Below are 19,919 nucleotides of genomic sequence, written 5' to 3' on the forward strand. Positions count from 1 at the left end.
GTATTTCTGATGAGAAACAGTGAAATGAAAGAGTCTCCCTCAATTACATCATGTAATAGCAGACAGCTAAAATGGGACACATTTTAGAAGTGCTTAAATACAAACGCTAACGTCTAAGTACTAAGACTGGTGAATTTGAGTGCCTGGTATTGAGTGACGATATTGATAGAATAGGCATCACAGAAACCCTTGCACCCCCTCCTGCACCCACATGGGGAGACTGACCTGTGTGCATGGAGCAGCTGGCATTGCTGCCCCCCACTCCTCCCTGGAACGCTGCTCATCTGGGCACCCCTAGGGGCTGTGGGATGTGGGGGCAAGAAGTGAGATCATCCGAGCTCCCTGCATCCAGGTCACTTTCCTCAGCCGGGCTGCATAGCGGGAGGGCAGAGAGCAGCAGCTTCTGATGCTCCCCTCACAGCACAGCCCAAGTGGGAAAAGTGACCAGGACGCATGGAGCACATAGGGTTGCTCCTTACTCCCCTCAAACCTCTATGGACCCATGGAGGAGCATTGGGGCAGGGGAGAGCAGTGAGCACCTTTGCACTGCCACACGGTGCCCTTTGACCCCTGGAGCCCTGGGCGGCTATCGGGGGGCACCACCCCTAAGGCCGGCCAGGCTCCCCAGAACGAGCAGCAGAAAACACAGAGACTGGCCACACACTGAGCAGTGGTAGCCTGGGCGGCTCGTAATGGAGGCTCAGGGGGGAGGGGTGTCATAACATTTTTTCCCAGATTTGGACCTTAGCGTCCAAAATATGGGTGTTAGCATGAAAACCTCCAAGCTTAGTTACCAGCTTGGACCTGGTAAAGCTGCCACCAGCCAGGGATTTATACAGTGCCTGGCTCAGCTGTGGTCTCCCCAAAACCTTCCCCGGGGGACCCCCAGACTCAGATGCCTTGAGTCTCACAACAAAGGGGAATAAACCATTTCCCTTCCCCCTCCTCCCCTCCAGGTGTTCCCTCCCTGGGTTCCTGGAGAGATATACAGAAGCAAGCTCCGTGAATCTAAACAGAGGGACTCCCCCCTCCCTGTTTCCAGTCCTGGAAATAGAAGTACCAAGATAGCTAATCTCTCTTCCCCCTTACCCAGAGGGTATGCAAAGTCAGGCTAGTAAATCTAACACAACGAGATTTTCCCCCTGACTTCTTCCTCCCACCAATTCCCTGGTGAGCTGCAGACTCAATTCCCTGGAGTCCCCACTAAAGAAAAAATCCAACAGGTCTTAAAAAGAAAGCTTTATATAAAAAGAAAGAAAAGGACATAAAAATGGTCTCTCTGTATTAAGGTGACAAATACAGGGTTATTTGCTTAAAAGAAAAAAATGAATAAACAGCCTTATCCAAAAAGAATACAATTTAAACATTCCAGCAACTACACACATGTAAATACAAAAAAAACCAATATAAACTTATTGTCTTATTATCTTTGTACTTACAACTTGGAAACAGAAGATTAGAAAGGCAGGAGATAGAAAAATCACTCTCATAGCCGAGACGCCACAGACACAAGACAAGAACAAAGAACTCACACACAAACTTCCCTCCACCCAGATTTGAAAAAGTCTTGATTCCTGATTGGTCCTCTGGTCAGGTGTTTTAGGTTACTGGTGTTACCCCTTTATAGGTAAAAGAACATTAAACCTTAGCTATCTGTTTATGATAAGGGGGCTCAGCCTCCCCAAACCTTGCATTGCCAAGGGGACAGTGGGGCCCATGACCAGGGGCCCTGGCCAAGTTAGGTCCCCCTGGAAAAGTCTCCCCTATGTCAGCCCCAGGGCTGGAGGAGCTCCCACTCCCTGCTACAGCCCGGGGGCTGCAGCAGGGGCACAGAACTTCTCTGGTCTCAGGGCCACAGCGAGGCAGGGGTAAAAGAGTGATAGGGTGGGGCTGGTAGGGGAAGGGGTGGAACATAGGTGACAGTGGATGGGGCCATGGGTGGAAGGGGGTAGAGCCACAGACAGAAGGTAGGGAAATGGTTCTGGTGCTGGGGCCCCCACGCTTGTTCTCCCTTTCCCGGGGGTTTGGCATCACTAGCCCCGGCTTAGCAAGTAGGGTTCAGTGGTCCCCATAATGTGGGGTGCGACTCCTAGGGGGACACAGAGGAACATTCATGGGGGCACCTCAGGACCTGAGCCAGCCCACATGGAGGGCAGGGAGGGAGCACCACTCAACACCGCTCTGACACAGCTCTTCCCCAACCCCACCCTCAGCCTGAGACTCTGGCTCCCAGCCCGGCGTCGACCCCTGTACCCCTGTCCGCACCCCTCTCCCCAACAAGCAACAGCCCCACTCCTCCCAGCCCCGGTTCTTGACCGTGGCTTCCGAGGGGCCACAGCCATGGCTAAGAGGGCATAATGTGAAATGTTTGGGGACCACTGGTTTAGGGTGACGTCCTCAATCACTTCTCTGCAGTCCAATAAAAGCTATTCCTCACTCACCTACCCCTCCATCATGACGGACTAGGTATGTTCTGCTGCCCTTCACTCATACAGGAAAGAGAATAACATTTCATTCCACTCAATCCTAAAGTGATTTGTAACCCAAGACCATCCCAAACTGGTCATTTTGGGGAAGCGGCCCCATCATGCTGCATAGCTAGGCAGAGTAGGTGTGTCTATGCAAACATGGTCTGTTCCTGAAGTCTTTCCCCAGCTCCTCACTAGGTGAGAGAGGGGAGCTCATTCAGACCCTGCTTACGCTTAGTATTTAAAAACTCCTTAGTGTCCCTATCTCTGCCGGCCTTAGATTTCTCCTCCTGTCCGTTTTTTGACAGCTCAGATGAGGTGACCGAGTGGTTAAGGTGATGGGTTATTATCCCATTATGTTCTGCCTGCATGGGTTCAAATCCCATTCTCCTCAGAGGCATTTAGTCTTCACCCTCCTTTATAGACAACCCTTTCTCCGTTTGGTACAATAAGAGATCAAACAATGTTGCTTGTGTTACCCAAAATTGTGTCAGTTAGTAAGCTTAGAGAGAACTAATAATGCCCCTCCCCCCAGAGTTTGGCAGAAAGCAGTACGTTTATTAGCTTGATAGCTAAGCTCAAAAGAAGGGATGGGGGAGGGTGTCACACTCATACTCACGCTCCCAGGACAGGCCTGGCAGTGGCGATGTCAGGATCTTTTAAGGTAAGTGTCCCACAGCGCAGCAATGGACGGTGCAATGAAGATCACTCTCCCTGAGGTACACTAGAATGTAACACAGCGAACCACTGGCCAGATGGGTCGGGTGAAGGGCATTCACTGGAGGTACAAAGGAGAGTGGGAAAGCCACTTCACAGGCATTCAAAGAGGGAAAGGACACAAGCTGGGGAGGGAGGGAGTTTAACAGACCTTTTGAGCATACAGGTTATACAGAGCATACAGATCACTGCTGCTCCTACAACATGATAAGTTCTCAAGCAGCATGTTCTTACTTTGCCCATCTGTCAATTTTGATGATTATTGATGGAAATATTTTGCCATTGGGTTGTGTGTTTACACAGAAATTGACATTTACCAACAAATACGCAATTCTTCCAAGCCTGCCTAGTCTGCAGTTGATGGGTTTAGAGGGACACATTCACTCTTCCAGGTCCCCATGCCAGGCCTGTGCTCTCCAGGTTGTCAACTTCCCACACTGCTGGGATCCTTCCCTCATATCCCCCAAACCACTGCCCACCCCCACTTCTGTCAGTCCCCTCCCCACACTGTCTAACTCCCCTGCTGGCAGGATCCCTTCCTGTTCCTTTCATTTCCTGCCTCCACTCTGGGCAAAAGCTCTGCACTCTTCCGACACCAGAAGTTGAACCCAGGCCACCTGGATGAAAACGAGGAATCCTGACCACTAGCCCATATGGGACTGTTGTTGCATCTGACGAAGTGGGTATTCACCCACGACAGCTCATGCTCCAATACGTCTTCTAGTCTATAAGGTGCCACCGGATTCTTGGCTGCTATTATTACTACAACTCAGGCCTTGGCTACACTGGAGTTACAGTGCAGGTGGTAGCTTTACAGCGCTGTAACTTACTCCCCGTCCACACTGGCAAGGCACATACAGCGCTGTATCTCCCTGGCTACAGTGCTGCATGTGCTCCACCTCGACGAGAGGAATAAAGAGAACAGAGCTGGTGCTGCAGCGCTGGGGTGCCAGTGTAAACAGTGATTAATCTTACTACGCTGTCACTGACCTCCGGAACCTTCCCATAATGCTTTTAAGTAGAGATAACGCTCTTTGTTTTGGTGTGATGCCTCTGTTTGTTTTGTTGTGAGCTCAAGGCTCCCGGAGCTGCTTATCTAAAAACCAAACACAGTTACTGTTTGCAGTGAATGAGCAGAGGCAGGGGGATCCCTTTGGAACGCCCACAGCTGGTGTTTGCTTGAGGAGAGAAGCAGCCAGGTGGGCACGGGGGGTGTCTGTTTTGGATCAGCGGCTTATCTGGTCTGTGAGGAAAAAAACAAAGGCGGCTATTTGCATTTAGTGAATGAGAGAGGGGTCGGGGAGGAGGCTTGAACTTGCCAGGCAGGGAGCTGACACAGTGTCATCTCCAAAAATCCACTCGCTCTGTCTCCCACACGCTCCATGTCACACTCTGCCCCACCCTCCTCTTTTGAAAAGCACATTGCAGCCACTTGAAAGCTGGGATAGCTGCCCATAATGCACCACTCCCAAAAGCGTTACAAATGTGGCCATGACAGTGTGCTGGTAGCTGTCAGTGTGTCCACACTGCAGCGCTTTCCCTACACAGCTGTAGGAAGACAGCTTTAACTCCCAGCGCTGGACAGCTGCAAGTGTAGCCAAACCCTCTCTAAGCCGACCCCTTATGAGAACAGCAAGGACTAGCATGACTAGGATGTCCCTGATTTTTGGGTCTTTTTTCTTATATAGGTGCCTATTACCTCCACCCCCCTGTCCTAAGTTTTTCACATTTGCTTGTCGGATCACCCTAGCAGGGGTTGCACACAGGGCTGCATTAACCTTCAGGTGCTGAGGTTTCCCTCTCTCCATTCCCAGTAGCCTGTGATCAGGAAACAGACATCAGGGCTCCCAGGTGCTGCACAGAGCCATGACTGAGATCAGACCCCATATTATGCAAGGTGCTGTATAAACCCTGGCCAACATTGAGGACACCCAGGGGGTTCCCCTCAATTTCCCTGAGCCTCTGCTGCCCAACTTCTTCTGACTCCATCTGGATCACCCTCCCCTTGCAAAAAACACCTTTCCAAACAGTCCTTCTTTCCCTGCCCCCTGATTCTGCTTTCACACCCTGGGACCATCTCCTCTGTTCATCTCTCCCTCTCCAGGTGAAACAGAGATGGAGGCAACTTCAGCCACTGGAGACAGCCCTGGGGTGGGGGGGTGTTTGCAGACACAGGAAGGGAGCAGCTGGGAAGGGGGGGGGGTGCTGGGAAGAAGGAGGCAGGAGAACAAAGCTCATAGACCCAACACTGGGCAGCTCCTGGGGGCGGGGCTCTGGCACAGCCCGGGGGCGGGGCAGCTCCTGGGGGCGGGGCTCTGGCACATTGTGACGCGGAGCCCGGGCTGAGCAGCTGCTCCCTGGTTCTCCACGTGCTGCCAGCAGCGCTGGAACTGCCCGAGCCGGAGCGGAGCCGCTGTTCTCAGCTGCAGCCAGGATCTGCCCCCGGCCCCGCTGGGATCCAGGTGAGGACAGAGACTGGGGCCCGGGGGTTCCCCTTGGTGTGGCTGGCGGGGGCGGGAGGGGAGAAGCCGGAGCTGCAGGTGGGGGAAGGGCGCTGGGACATTGTGACCCGGAGCGCCCGGGGAGTAAGAGACTCTGTGACTCTGCCCCGGGGAGCCTGGGAGGAGCCTCGGAGCCGCCTCGGCCCCAGTGGAGCTGCAGCAGGATCCGCCTGCCCCGCTGGGATGGGGGGGCCGGGACCCGGCGGGGGGGCGGAGCCTGGGACAGAGCCCGAGGCCCGGCGAGGGGGCGGAGCCTGGGACCCAGCGGGGAGGCCGAGGGGGAGCCCGGGGCCCGGCGGGGGGGGGCGGTGTATTAAATCGCTCCCCATAGCAATGTGCTACTCCCGGGCACTGCGCATGCCCAGTAACAGCCGCTGAAGCCGCTGCCCTTCCGCCTGCCCGGACCAGCCGTAACGTTCCGCCGGGCGCTGGGGGCGGGGCTGGAGCGGGGCGGGGGAGTAACGGGGGGGGGGCGCTGAGCAGGAAATTGATGGGCGGGGGGGGTCAGGCAGCTGGAGACAGGGCCGAGGGGGGCTAAAGGGCACAGTCCGGGCTGGGGGGAGGAGCAGGAGTTGAGCTCAGGGGCAGGCGCTGGCAGAGCCCCCCCCTTTGGTGTGTGGGGTGTCAGGGAGGGGAGAAGCTGGAGTTGCAGGGAGGGGGAGGTCACTGGGGTGGTGGGGGTAGATCTGTCTCTGTGTAGCCAGGACATTCCTGGGGTGGGGGGGGAAGGTGAGTTAACTGGATCCTGCTTTTGCTACTTCTTCCCACACACACATTCTCTCAAGATTTCCCCTTTTCTCTCTCATTATCACACGTGGCTATAAAATCCAAGGAGATTCTCCTCCCCCACAATGATCAGCTCTCTAATTGCCTCTGATTTTCCCTTTTCTCTCCATGCTTCTCAAATGTCAATTTAAAATCTCTCCGATGGGGAGTGGATTTTCCCACCCATTTTATCTGCAGCGATTTGTCCTTGTTCTGGTGGGAAATTGTTGCCCTGGGTCATTCCCTAGAACATGGCTGCCCCTGGAGTAGGGACGGGATGGGATGAGGTGCCCGTTCTCTGCCAGGAAAGGGAAGGGAGGAGCACATCCCGCATGGAGACTGCCCAGACCCCATTTCCCAATCCCCCTGCGGCTCCCTTCCATTGTCCAGGGAGCCTTCCAGCTCCCCCCCTCCTTAAATCAGCTCCTCAAAGGGCTCTGAGCTGCTCACGTGAATGGTTGCCCTGGGTCTGGGGGGGACCATCACATTCTGTTTATGTATTGGACAGTCATATAAAATCCAGTCCAACAGTCCCCCTTTTCCACTAGTTATTTAATAGCAACATCAAATCCCCTCCGATCTTGGTGGTTTTCCCTCATGTTATCAAAGGTCGTTTGTGACAGGTTCTCTCTGCATGTCTCAAAGATTGATATAAAATACCCCAAACATTTGCCCCACTTCTCTCTAGTTGTTTTATTTCTAATTGAATATGATGGGTTGTTTCCCAATGTGCTAAGATGCAACCGCCTCTGGGGTGGATCCATGGTGGCCATTATTTGCTAGTTACAGCCCGTGGACCTTTCTTGCCCTCCAGGCCTTCCATTCTCCTGTTAAAGAAGCACCCCCCAGGCTCCCTCTGCCTGTGTGACTGGCCAGCAGGAGATGGTGTTAACTTTCTAGCCACTTCTCACACTCTGTGAGGTAACACTTGCAGGGGCAGGGAAGGTGTCTGTGTGGGGAGATTGCAGCTGAAGGGGCATTGTGGTAGGGGGAGGCCTCTGAGTGGCTGGGCAGGGGGTACCCTAGTCAGGTTGGTGGGTTGTGGAGGTTTGGGGTTTTGGGGGGGTGGTTGTGATGTGCCCATCCCTGAGGCTATGGGTCCTGGAGGTGGGTATCGCTGGGGGCCTGGTGGCTGCAGAACAGTGGGGGTGGGTGTCTCTTGGGGGGACGGGACAGAGGGTTAGAGGGAGCCTGGTTCTGTGCCAGGGGCTCTGTCTGTGCTTCCCCTGCTGGTTCCTGGTTTTGTTGCCATGCCCAGTGCACAGAGCTGGAGGAGGGGATCCCTGGCACTAGGTCAGGGCATGCCAGGGAAGCAGAGTGAGGGGTCCCACTGTAAAGCATCAGGGGGTCACACTGGGCAGAGGAGGGGATCCCAGGCAAATGTCGGGGTAGATCGTTCTGGAGGGTGGGGGAGTTCCTAGGCAGGCAGTGAGGGACTGAGTTCCCAGTGGGGGGGTCCCTTGAGGGGGTCCCTGGCTGCTGAGGGCTCTTGGTGGGGGGAACCCTTTGGGATTCCTAACCTGGCAATCATGGTGTGGTAGGGGTTCTCTGACCGGTGGAGCTTTGAGGGGTATCTGGGGTCCCTGGCCAGGGACTCTGGGGGCTGCGTCCCAGGGAATATCTGATGGGCCCCTGGCTGGGAGGTGTCTGGGGCCCCTGGCTGGGGGGTCTGGGCTCTGGGTACTAGGGGGTGTCTGGGGGCTGCTGCTAACCATGATCCTTCTCTCTGGTCAACTTGTGCCAGAGTCCTGGCTTCAAGTCACCAGGTCACCAAGTCCATTCCCCAGTCACGTGCCCTGTCACTGGGATAACTTTCTGTCCACTTAGCAAACACTGTTAGTGTGAAATCACAGATTTTGCTTTTCTCCTCTTTTGAAAACTGCAGGAACTTTCGGTTCCGTTTGGAAAATTTGTGCCCCCAGTCCTTGTCCTAGATCTGCGGGGGTGAGGGAGGTGGGAAGGGAGTCAGCACTGCTACACGATGGTCTTTTCCACAGCGTTCTGAACTCATTCTTTTTGAAATCTAGTGTCATTGAGACAATTGTTAATCCAGAGTAACTGTATGGAAAGACAAGGAGTGATTCCAGATGGACAGTGGGGCAAATGAGATCAGCAATTCTCCCTGTGAGGAGGGGCTCCCATTAGCTGCTCTCCCCATAGAGCTAAAGGAGGGAAGCTGCTCAAACGCTCTGTCCCTCTCTGCTCAGGATATTGGGGTTCAGCTTCCTGGGTCAGAGACTGCAGCCTCCATTGTGATCTGGGAGACCAGGCTTGGCAGCTGCTGCTCCCCCAGTGGGGCTCTGTGCTGGGAAGTGACCTTAATTAAAGCTTCTTCTCTGCCCGGCTCAGGGGATGACTTTCTGCAGCTGGTCCTAGCCCCCTAGGGCAGCCCTGGGCCCTGTTACTACTAAATTCTGAGCCAGAGTCTCCAGGTAACTGAAAGACCTCCGGGAATGTCCTAGGGTCTGGCAAGAAAGTGACTCTGCACAAACAACCCCACCTCATTTCTCCTCCCATTAGCGGTTGCCAGGAGGAAATCCAGCCATGGGAGAACAAAGCCCCCAGGAATGGGACTGTCCCAGCCAGAGGGGCAGGGAGAGAGGACAGGGGAAGGAGAGACTGAAAGGGGCAGTGGGAGAAATGAATGTGGGGGAGAGATTTCCAGCTCCCTAGTCCACCCAGACACATGTATTGCTGCATCCTGGGGCAGAACCACTTTCCAGTGAACAAAACAAGGGTCAGACAGAGCAAAAGCCAGTTCCTGACTCCATATTCCCCCTGCTGGGGTGTGGCTGCCGTGGGGTCAGTGTCTGAGGGAATCCCCCACAGTGACTCCTTTGGTTCTGCTCTTTTCTAGCCTCGTGTTCAGAGAAGGGGTGAGGGGAGAGAGAAGGGAGGTTAAAAATGTGTCTGTGGACTTAGCCTGTCAGGAGGGGCCAGGTCTAAATTGTAATAAACAGATTGAGCATTTCCCAGCATGACAGAATCTAGGGTGTCTGTCTGCAGGGAAAGGGCCTGCGGGAATTGTGATGTGAAATTAACTAAAACCGGTTCTGAAACGCCCACAACTGCCCTTCTCCCCCAGACAGGCTGCAGAATGACGTCCATGTTTTGCTCCAGCTCATTCCAACCTGGCGTGGGACAGGGAAGAGAAATGGCTGCAGTGGAGTCAGTCCAGGTGGAGATTATCGGGGGGTTGCTGGTGGGTTCCTGCTGGAAGAAAGGGAGAGCAAAGAAAATAGCCCATCTACATGGAGCACGTCAAACTGACCAGACTCCTAGTGCTGGAGCCTGACCTCACTAACCAGCAGCTGCTGTGAGATATGGAGGGGGCACCCATGAGTCAGACTTATTGGAGCTGCTTCTCCCTTCATATCCCTCTCCTCCAAATGAGGAGGGTGTTGGGCGTCCTACCAGCGAGCTCTCCCTGGACCCTGCTAGGGGCTCCATCTCCTGTATCAGTCAGTAGCTAGTAGGGGGGTGATGGATCTGCTGGGAGAGACAAGGGGCTCTCTCTTCATCCCCTCACCCTGGTATTTGCTGGATACTCTGAGCAAGGTCGAGGTGGGACTCTCCTGACTATGATCCATGCAGAGCTTCCATTTGATTCACTCCTCTCTGCCACAAATAGTGGGGCTGTGAGTGGGGCAGCAAGTCCTTAGTGTTCGACTCTTGCTCTTTCAGAGGCCGGTGACCTTCGAAGAGGTGGCTGTGTATTTCACCAGGGAAGAGTGGGCTCTGCTGGACCCCGCTCAGAGAGCCCTCTACTGCTATGTCATGCAGGAGAGCTATGAGACGGTGGTCTTGCTGGGTAAGGGTTCCTGTCCCTTCTGTTCTTGGAAGGGGAAATGAAGAGTGAAGGTTCATGCCACCCCCACAATGCCATCTGTACCCTGTCCTGTTTCAGCATCACCCCAATAGGCCAGTGACACACATACTACCAGAGACTCTCCTCTGCTGCAGAACACTTTGGGAACAGAGCACAGGAACCGTATTGCACAGTGTCAAATAGCTCCTCTTTGCTCATGTGAAACTGGGGGTTAGGTCTGGCATAACTGTCCCATACCCCTAATCATTTCTGTTGCCCTTTTCTGAACCTTTTCCAATTCCAATATATCTATTTTTGAGATGGGGTGACAACATCTGCATGCAGTATTCAAGATGCGGGTGTATCATGGATTTATTTGCTGTTTTTACAAATATGATCTATGAGATATTCTGTCATATCTATCCCTTTCTTAATTATTTCCTATATTGTTCACTTTTTTTCACTGCTGCTGCACATTGAGTGGATGTTTTCAGAGAACTATCCACAGTGACTCCAAGATCCATCTCTTGTGTGGAAACAACTAATTTAGACCCCATCATTTTGTATATATAGTTGGGATTGTGTTTTCCAATGGGCTGCACTATGTGCTATCCTGTCATCTAGTACTGCTGAGATCCTGCATTCAGTAATATCCCTGCCCTTCCTGTTCCCTTTCTCCACCGAACCCCGCCAGCCCATGCTTCCTGTTCCCAGCTTCCCCAGGATTCTCGCACTGTCTCTGAACCTCTGTGTCAGCAAGAAGCAGTGCGAGGGACACTTGCCCTCTGTCTGGAGTCTTTGATTTCTGGGACATGGATTTACTTTCTCTGTGTTGTAAGAGGCTCTGTCATAACGAGTGTCTGTGATGTTACCCAGAGTACAATCTGGACTGTTAAATAGCTGTCCCCTCAGTCCTCCAGCCTGGGGTGCCTTTTCCACTGTTTTCCCACGAGAACAGCCCCTCTTGGCCACTTAACACACAGTCTCCAGCATGTAACTCACTCCCAGCTACACAGTATTGAGTACTGCTAGACAGCCACTCATGAATTACACCTCAGGAGAAAACCAGCAAATTCTCAAGTGTCCAACTTTCCCCCAGAAATGTGCATCTTGCACTGTCCAGCACGCTACTGAACGACACAAGCTCATATGAAGTCTGTCATTTCATCAGTGGAAAATGACATGCACCAGCTTGTTATCCCAAACAGAGTTTCCAACACACTTCAATCCACACATACTGGTTAGATGAACAATAAACCAAGATTGTTAACTACCAAAAACTAAAACTTGGCCCAGTCCATGAAAGGGGCACTCCCAGGAGAAACTGTATAAAGGCTGGAACATGAAACACCTTTGTAAACCTGAGACAGCTGCCTTGGGGACAGTGACAGGGAGAATCCCCCAAAGTGACTCCTTTGTTTCTGCTCTTCTCTGGCCTGCGATTGTTCCTTCCAACGTGGAGTACTTTCCACTTGTCTCTACTGAATTTCATCCTATTTACTTCAGATCATTTCTCCCGTTTGTCCAGATCATTTTGAATTTTAATCCAATCCTCCAATGCACTTACAACCCCTCCCAGCTTGGTGTTGTCCGCAAACTTGATATGTGTAAGAGAGAGACTGTTACTGGGAGGGTTTCCCCATGTGTCAGAGGGTTACACCCTGGTGGGAGGGGGCTAGGCCTGTACTGGAATAAGGTTACTTTGTGCTTCACAGTGTGCCAGAACCTAGAATATGCATTAGCAGGGGAAAAGCTGGGGGAAATCGGCTTGTGGAATGGACAAAAGCCTAGTCTGAATTCTCACACCTTGCCCTTTTCACCCCGGCAGGCCAGAGAATAACATCCATGTTTCGCTGCAGATCATCTCGTCCTCCCAGGGTCAAGAAAATGGCTGCAATGGAGCTGGCTCAGGTAAGAGATTATCAGGGTGGCGGGCTCTGCTTGGAGGTTGAGGAGCAGTAAATGCATAGGAGGGTGGGAATTGCTAGAGATGGTGGGAAGCAGGAAATATCTCGGATGGAGAAAGGGAGGGGACATCATGTGACAAACCTGCTGAGACTTGTGTAGTGTAGGGCATGATGGGTTGTCACCCCCAGGCAGCAGTTTGTGGAGCTTCTGGGAACTGCTGTGTCCTCTAACCCTCACGCTGGGCTGGCCCTTCTCACACTGCTTTGCTGGAGATTTCGCCAGCCTCTCCAGGGCCTGTTATCACCCAACGCAACAGCAGGTGGCGCCATGTTGCCAACTAAGCTACATGAGTGCGTTACCTAAGCCACTCAAGGACAGATAGAAGACAAGAGCCAATTTCCCACTCCCCAACCTTGCACACTTGCTGTAGTATAAATCCAGAATTATACCATCTTATAGTGCACGGGGATCTCTATAATGCAAGCTCATTAATATAGTTCCCCTTCCCCTCGATATGGGACAGATGTGCACAACAAGCTGAGATTTTCCCCAGACACTTCACTCAAAATACGCTGGTTAAGATAAAGCATCAAACAAGTTTATTAACTGCAGAAAGATAGATTAAGTGATTATAAGTGATAACAAACAGATCAAAGCAGATTATTTAGCAAATAACCAAAACTCAGGCTAAGCCTAACATACTAGATGGATAGAATTTGAATTAGCAATTTCTCACCCTGACTGATGGTACAAGCAGTCCCCCAAGTTTCCATACACAAGCTAGAAATCTCTTGATCCTGGGAGCAGCACTTCCCCCACATCAGTTTTTGTTTCTCAGGTGTTTCCAGGCGTTCTCTTGTGTGGGGAATGAGGCCAAGAGATGATGTCACACCCCACCTTATGTAGCTTTTCCATATGGTGGGAACTTTTTGTTCCAAACTCAGTTCCTAGTCCAGTTTGTGGAAAAATACAGGTACTAAAATGGAGTTTAGTGTCATGTGGTCTGGTCACAGGCCCTGCTGAGTCATAGTAGCCATGACTCCTAGGCTGACTGAAACATTCACAGGAAGGCTAAGCTCTTCCACAGTCCATTGTCTTTGTTGAGCCATCAGCGCTGTCTGCCTTCTTCATTGCTGTACCTGAAAGGCTCGTTGTGGGTGTTACCCAGAGTAAACACATTTGAAATACAGATACAGAGTCAATATCCATAACTTCAGATACGAACATCATATGTGCACACAAATAGGATAATCATATTCAGCAAATCAGAACTTTTCCAGTGACACCACACATGATGCATCTTGTACAAAATGGATCATAATTATGTCCTAATCATATTATAATCATACCATTATGATGAATATGGGGGTGTAGTGTCAGATAGGTCCTAATTTCAAGGCACAGGAGTTGGGAATGGAACTTCCCCTCTTTGTGGAACAGGAAATAACCCTCCAGCCAGGGCTGGGACAACTTCCCAGAATCCCAGTGATGGAGCCTGAATCTCCTGGCATTTCATTAATTACCACCAACCTCAATCTTTGTGGCAACTGTAAACTTTATCAGTGATGATTTTGTACTCTCTTCTAAGTCATGGATAAGAATGTTAAATAGCACAGGGCCTAGAACCAATCCCTGCAGGACCCTTCTGGAAAGAAATCCACTCGACCATGGTTCCCCATTTACTATCAGAGTTTTTAATCTATTTAATGTATGCCGTATTTATTTTGTATCATTCTAGTTTTTTTAGTAAAAATATTGTGGTGATCAAGTCATGTCCCTTACAGAAGTTTAGGTATATTTCATCAATACTATTAGCTGCAAGCAAACTTTTGATCTCATCCAATAAGGATATCCCATTAGTTTGATAGGCTCTATTTTCTCTAAACCTTTGTTAATGGGCACTACAATTCTGACCTTCTTACTTCTATTCTTTACTATTGACTTCCCCTTTCTTCCATATATTTTGTTTGGAGAGTGCTGGGATTCCTACCAGGGAGCCACTAACAGGGTCCAGAGACAGCCCCATCTCCTATATTTAGCTCTGGCTAGTAGCTATGTGATAAATGTGAAGACCCTGCTTCTATCTGTCAGCTGGGAGACACAAAGGTTCTCTATTTCTACCTTCTGATGCCTCCTGGCTGCTGTAAGCAAGGTGGGGTGGGACTCTGTTAACATGTGCCTCCCGGAGCTTCCATTTCCCTGGTGCTGCTGTTCCGTGAATAGTGGGGTTGTGAGTGGGTCAGCAGGTACTGAGTGTTGGACTCTTGCTCTTTCAGGGGCTGATGACCTTCGAGGAAGTGGCTGTGTATATCTCCAGGGAAGAGGGGACTCTGCTGGACCCCACTCAGAGAGCCCTCTATAGGGATGTCATGCAGGAGAACTATGAGACGGTGGTCTTTCTGGGTAAGGATTCCTGTCCCTTCTGTTTTTGGAAGAGGAAATGACGAGTGAAGGTTCATGCCACCCCCACAATGCCATCTGTACCCTGTCCTGTTTCAGCATCACCCCAATAGGCCAGTGACACACATACTACCGGAGACCCTCCCCTGCTGCAGAACACTTTGGGAACAGAGCACAGGAGCAGTATCACACAATGTCAAATATCTCCTCTTTACTCAAGTAAAACTGGGGGTTACGTCCAGCATAATGAACAGAAGCTTCCTACCCCCAGCCTTCTCTCAAACCCTGAGCCTTCTCTACCCAAACCAGAATGTGCTTGGGGTGTAACAAGCAGGCGGCTGGAATCAGAGCTGCCGGTCCAGGGTTACTTATCATACAGACACTCAGTGCGTCCTTGAACGCTGGCTGGGAGTATCCAGACAGGGGAGCTCCAGCAGCAGAACTCTGAATCTCACCCAGGATTACAGATGACGCAACTCCCCACTGATCTAGATTGTACCCTAGCATGTGAAAATGGCCTAGGTTGGTAGTGACATTTCTTGAGACATGGAGAGTCTTGCTCCCATATCACCAGGTGTAATAAAAATAACAGGAAAGGCCAAATATGGAAAACTGATTGTTCAGCTTGCTTTTGACCTGCATCATATTTTGCAATATATTCCAAATAAGGAAATTAATGTGCAACGTATGTGTCATTGTTTGTGGTTTTAAGTTGTAAAAGGCTTGTGTGATTTTTAGCTCAGGGACAGTATTCCAATAGCTGTCGCCCCCTGCGTGCTTGTAACCAAGAAAAGAGCCTCAGGCTGAGCTGATTCAAAATCAATCCTGTGATTGTTTTCCACAACAGCCTTAATAGGTCCCTGTGATGGAATGTAAGGCTACGTCTAGACTACCCACCGTATCGGCGGGTTAAAATCGATTGCTCGGGGATAGATATATCGCGTCTCATCTAGACGCCATATATCGATCCCCGAGCACGCTTATATCGATTCCAGAACAACACCAACCCCAACGGAGTTGCTGATTTGACAGGGCAAGCCGCGAACATTGATCCCGCGCGGTGAGGATGGGTGAATAATCCGTAATAATACAGTAATAGAGGAGTAATACAGCCTGGATGTATGTATCTGTGTTCACCACAACTCCCTAAGCCATCCAGGGACCTCTCCAGCCCAGACGTAGATATTTGTGTCCCTCATGAAGCCCCTAATCCACACCGGAACGCCTCCAGCCTGGACGTAGCTATCTGTGCCCCCACAAGGCCTAAGCCCCCCAGAGATCTCTACAGCCTCTACATAGGTGTGATGCTCTGTGCCTTACCCTGCGTGGCCACAGGGTGTCACTGTTGCTCCATGCAGGAAATGCTCTGTGCGATACTGTGATAGAGTGGGGTCTGTCTGTGTGGGGGATGAGAGAGCAGGGCGTGACTTTAGGACCGGACACGTGCTCAGCCTGTAACCTGAGCTAGGCAGGGGGGAGGGGGTCAGCACCTTTGCCCGGGAGGCTGGACACAGGAAGGGGCCGGCTGGAGGGAGTGAGTTCAGTTTTGGTTTGGAGCTGGGTTGTTGGAATTCAGGGATTCCCAAACTGGGAACTAAGCTTCCTGAACCCCCAGAAGGACTTGATTGAGGGGTCCTGATTGTGCCCAAAAGCTCTGCTGTATCCTTCGCTCCTGCTGGCCAAAAGAACCTTCTGTTTTACTGGCTGGCTGAGAGTCACTGTGAGTCCCAGGAAGAGGGATGCAGGACCAGACTCCCCCACACTCCGTGACAGACCCTAAGCCCCTCCAGGACCCCTGCAGCCTGGTCGTATTTATCTGCGTCTGCCACCAAACACCTAAGACCCCCGGAGACCCCTCCAGCCTGAACTTAGGTATCTGTTTCCCCCCACAACCCCCCTAAGCCCCTCAGGGACCTAAACAGCCAGGACATTGGTATCTGTACCCCATATAGACTCCAGAAGCCCCCCAGGACACTCCAGTTTGCATATAGGGATCTGTGCCCCTCAGAAACCCGCTAATCCCCTAGGAACCCCTACAGCCTGGACGTAGGTATTTGTACCCCCACAACTCCCTTAACCCCCCAGGGACATCTACAATCTGGACGTAGATCTCTGTGCCCATCATGAAACCTCTAACCCCCCAAGGACCGATACAGCCTGGACATACCTATCTGTGCCCACCTGAACTCCTAAGACCCCCTGCTACCCCTACAGCCTGGACATAGGTATCTTGGGCCCCCACAAATCTCCTAAGACTCCTAGGATGCCTCCAGCCTAGATGTAGGTATCTATGGCCCCACTAACCCCTAAGCCCCCCGGTACCACTACAGCCTGGATGTAGGAATATGTGCACCCCACGAACCCCCTAAGGACCCCTAGAGCCTGGAGATTGGTATCTGTGTCCCCCCCAAAACTCTCTAAGCCCCCCAGAGACCCGTACGGCCTGGACTTAGGTATCTGTGCACCCAAGGCCGCTAAGATCCCCCAGATCCCTACAGCCTGGATGTAGGTGTGACGGTGCTGCCCATGGGAGCCAGCTGAGGTCACTCAATCAGGGTGAATTGCAAACAAAACAGGGCAGACAAATCCCAAACGCTGCTGGTTATTTCAATACTTAGATTTACCAAGCCAGCACAAAACAGCTTCTGTAGTACCTCACTGGTTACTTACAAGTTTAAACCACGCAGTTCCCTTAAAGTACCCAGCCTCAGGCCTCCGTCCAGACACGCCTGTCAGGTATGATGGAGTACAGAAGTTGGCAGGAGAGCACTCGATGTGCTGCATCTACACTAGACGCAATATATCGACCCCCTCTGGATCGATCGCTGTCCACCGATTCAGCAGCTGGTATAGACATACCCCAAGTATCTGGAGATCGGAGCTGGATCCTGGAGGGGGACACATTGAAGGAACTCAGGGGTTAAGGTGCCTCTGTTGTCAGCTGTCAGGGCTGCTGTGGCTCAGAGGAGGGTGCTTGACTCCTGGCAGGCTTAGGCACCGCAAGCTTGGGAGGCAGGAGAAGTGAAGCGTCCATGGCGTACTCGGGGTACTCATGCTCAGAGCAGGGGTAAGCTGGGGCAAGGGGGGGTGCCACAGGGCAGATCGGGGAGGTTGCCACAAGAGGGACACCTCAGGGTGGAGGGGGGGAGCTGCCACGGGTGGGGCGCCTCAGGGCGGGGGTGCAGGAGGGGAGGGCGCAAGACTGAAGTTTCGCGTAGGGCATGAAACATCCTCGCACCGGCCCTGCCCCATGCCCTGCCTACAGCCAGCCCTGCACCCCCTGCCCTGCCCTGCCCGCAGCCAGCCTTTGTCTCCAGCCAGCCCTGCACCTTCTGCCCTGCCCACACAGCCGCATCCTCCCTGCCCTGCCTGCAGTCAGTCCTGCAGCCAGCCTGACACACCCCCTGCCCTGTCTCCAGCCAACTCCTGCCACACCCCCCTGTGGTCCTGCCCAAAACCAGCCAGCCCCCACACACCCCCAGCCTGCACCAGCCCTGCACCCTCTGTCTGCAGCCAGCCCCGCACCCCCTGCCTTGTCTCCAGCCAACCCCTGATGCACCCCCCGCCTGAGGCCAGCCAGCCCCGCACCCCTTGCCCTGCCTGCAGCCAGACCCTACCTCCAGCTAACTCCATGTCCACGGGTGCCCTGCAGTTCCCAGGGCAGTAACCCTGCACATCTGCTTCAATGATGGGGGCAGGGAGCAGCTGTGACCCACACATGTGCACACCCTAGGGTGACCAGACAGCAAATATGAAAAATCGGGACAGGGTGGGGGGTAATAGGATCCTAAATAAGAAAAAGACCCCAAAATTGGGACTGTCCCTATAAAATCGGGACATCTGGTCACCCTAGCACACCCCCAAGACTCCTGAGTTCCATTGCTGGGTTTCCTGTTGGTTCCACTGCTGGTTGTTTTCCTTTTCCTGGGGGACTTTGGGCAAGTTGCTCCCCCTCTAGAGCTCTGTCTCCAGCAGTCAAATGGGGATTTCATACTTTCCCGCTATTGGAAACTGCTGGGAGAATCTCCCAGCCAAAGCTGCTCTGACAGAGCTAAGCAGAATCTGACCATTCAAGGGAGAAGCTAACTGCCCAGGAGGAGTGTTTGGCTCTGGTGTTTCACTTCAGGCCAGTCTAGAGAGAGGGGCCAACCATGGAGTCTGGCTCAAGAAGACCAAGTCTCCAATTTGTTAAGGGCGTTTTGAATTCCAATCCTGTGCTCCCAAGTGCTTGATGTCAGCTACAAATTTTAGAAGCATGATCTCCACTGCATTTTCCAAATCATTCATGAAAATATTGAATAGTACCGAACCGTGGACTGATCCCTGCCAGACCCACTAGGTAAACCCTCTCCGTTGGACAGCCAAATCTGGAGAAGGGCTCCTGGAGTCTGGTCTTTCAACCAGCTCTGCACCCACATTACACTGATTGCAGCTGGACTGCATTTCACTCGTTCGCTTGTGAGAATGTCCTGCGGGACTGTGTGAAAAGCCTTAGCAACCCCAAGCTAGATCCCATCTACTGTTTACCCACCTCCACCAGGCCTGGAACCCTGCCAAAGAAGGAAAGAGGATTGGTTTGGAATGATTTGTTCTTGACAAATCCATGCTCACTAGTCCTAAGAACCAAATGATCCTGTAGGTGCTGCTGACAAACTGAGTGTTTAAGAATGTATTGCAGGATCTCTCCAGCTGTGGCAGTGAGGCTAGCTAGTCTGTAAGTCCCAGGGGTCTCTTAGTTCCCCTTTTAGAGAAAGGTCTTGTCTTGTTTTTGAATGGGAAGATGTTCTTTTTCAGGGATCTCAGACGAGAACTGGGGCACAACACCTGGTTTGTTAAGGCCACAAAAATGGAGGAAGGAACCTCTTCTCTCCTACTGGCAAAGAACCCCAGGTACCTAAAAGACAGGCACTCACATACCTGAATGGGCTTTAAAAAAGGCACTGGTTAAAGATTGGCCCTGACCATTTCTTGTTTCCACAGACTAGACATTTTAGCAAACTTTAGAATTCCTTGGTGCTGAACATTGTGAAACTCCCCTTTCTCCTTTACAGAGGGCTTTAACGCCCCTTATTTCACTCAGGCTCACAACTGACCGGAGTTCAAGAACTGTCCCTGTTCCCATTGGGAAGATGAGAGGAGCCTGAGGTCCAGAGAAGGGAAGTGACCTACCCAAGCGCCTACACAGCAAGGCACTGGCAGAGCCAGAAAGAGAACCCACCAGTCCCGACTCCTGTTCTAACAGACAGTAAACCACTCCCGAGGCAGGGATAAAGCCCAGGAATCGAGATGGTGGAGAAATTTCATTGAAACCATTTCTGTCCGAAAATCCCGTTCAGACTAAACCAGCTTGTT

The 19,919-nt window shown here is 52.0% G+C and overlaps 1 protein-coding gene across 1 annotated transcript; it reads left to right on the forward strand.

Annotated features, from left to right (window-relative positions):
- Positions 1–5,521: 5,521 nt before the first annotated feature.
- LOC127042133 (zinc finger protein 558-like) lies at positions 5,522–19,879 on the forward strand. Its single transcript, XM_050935767.1, has 7 exons — positions 5,522–5,647; positions 9,537–9,629; positions 10,136–10,262; positions 12,088–12,170; positions 15,563–15,637; positions 19,362–19,457; positions 19,619–19,879. Exons 2-5 carry the CDS (start codon positions 9,549–9,551, stop codon positions 15,629–15,631), a joined length of 360 nt encoding a protein of 119 aa, XP_050791724.1. The 5' UTR covers positions 5,522–5,647; positions 9,537–9,548; the 3' UTR covers positions 15,632–15,637; positions 19,362–19,457; positions 19,619–19,879.
- Positions 19,880–19,919: the final 40 nt, after the last annotated feature.

The sequence above is a fragment of the Gopherus flavomarginatus genome, unplaced genomic scaffold (assembly GCF_025201925.1).
Source record: "Gopherus flavomarginatus isolate rGopFla2 unplaced genomic scaffold, rGopFla2.mat.asm mat_scaffold_280_arrow_ctg1, whole genome shotgun sequence".
Classification (NCBI taxonomy): domain Eukaryota; kingdom Metazoa; phylum Chordata; order Testudines; family Testudinidae; genus Gopherus; species Gopherus flavomarginatus.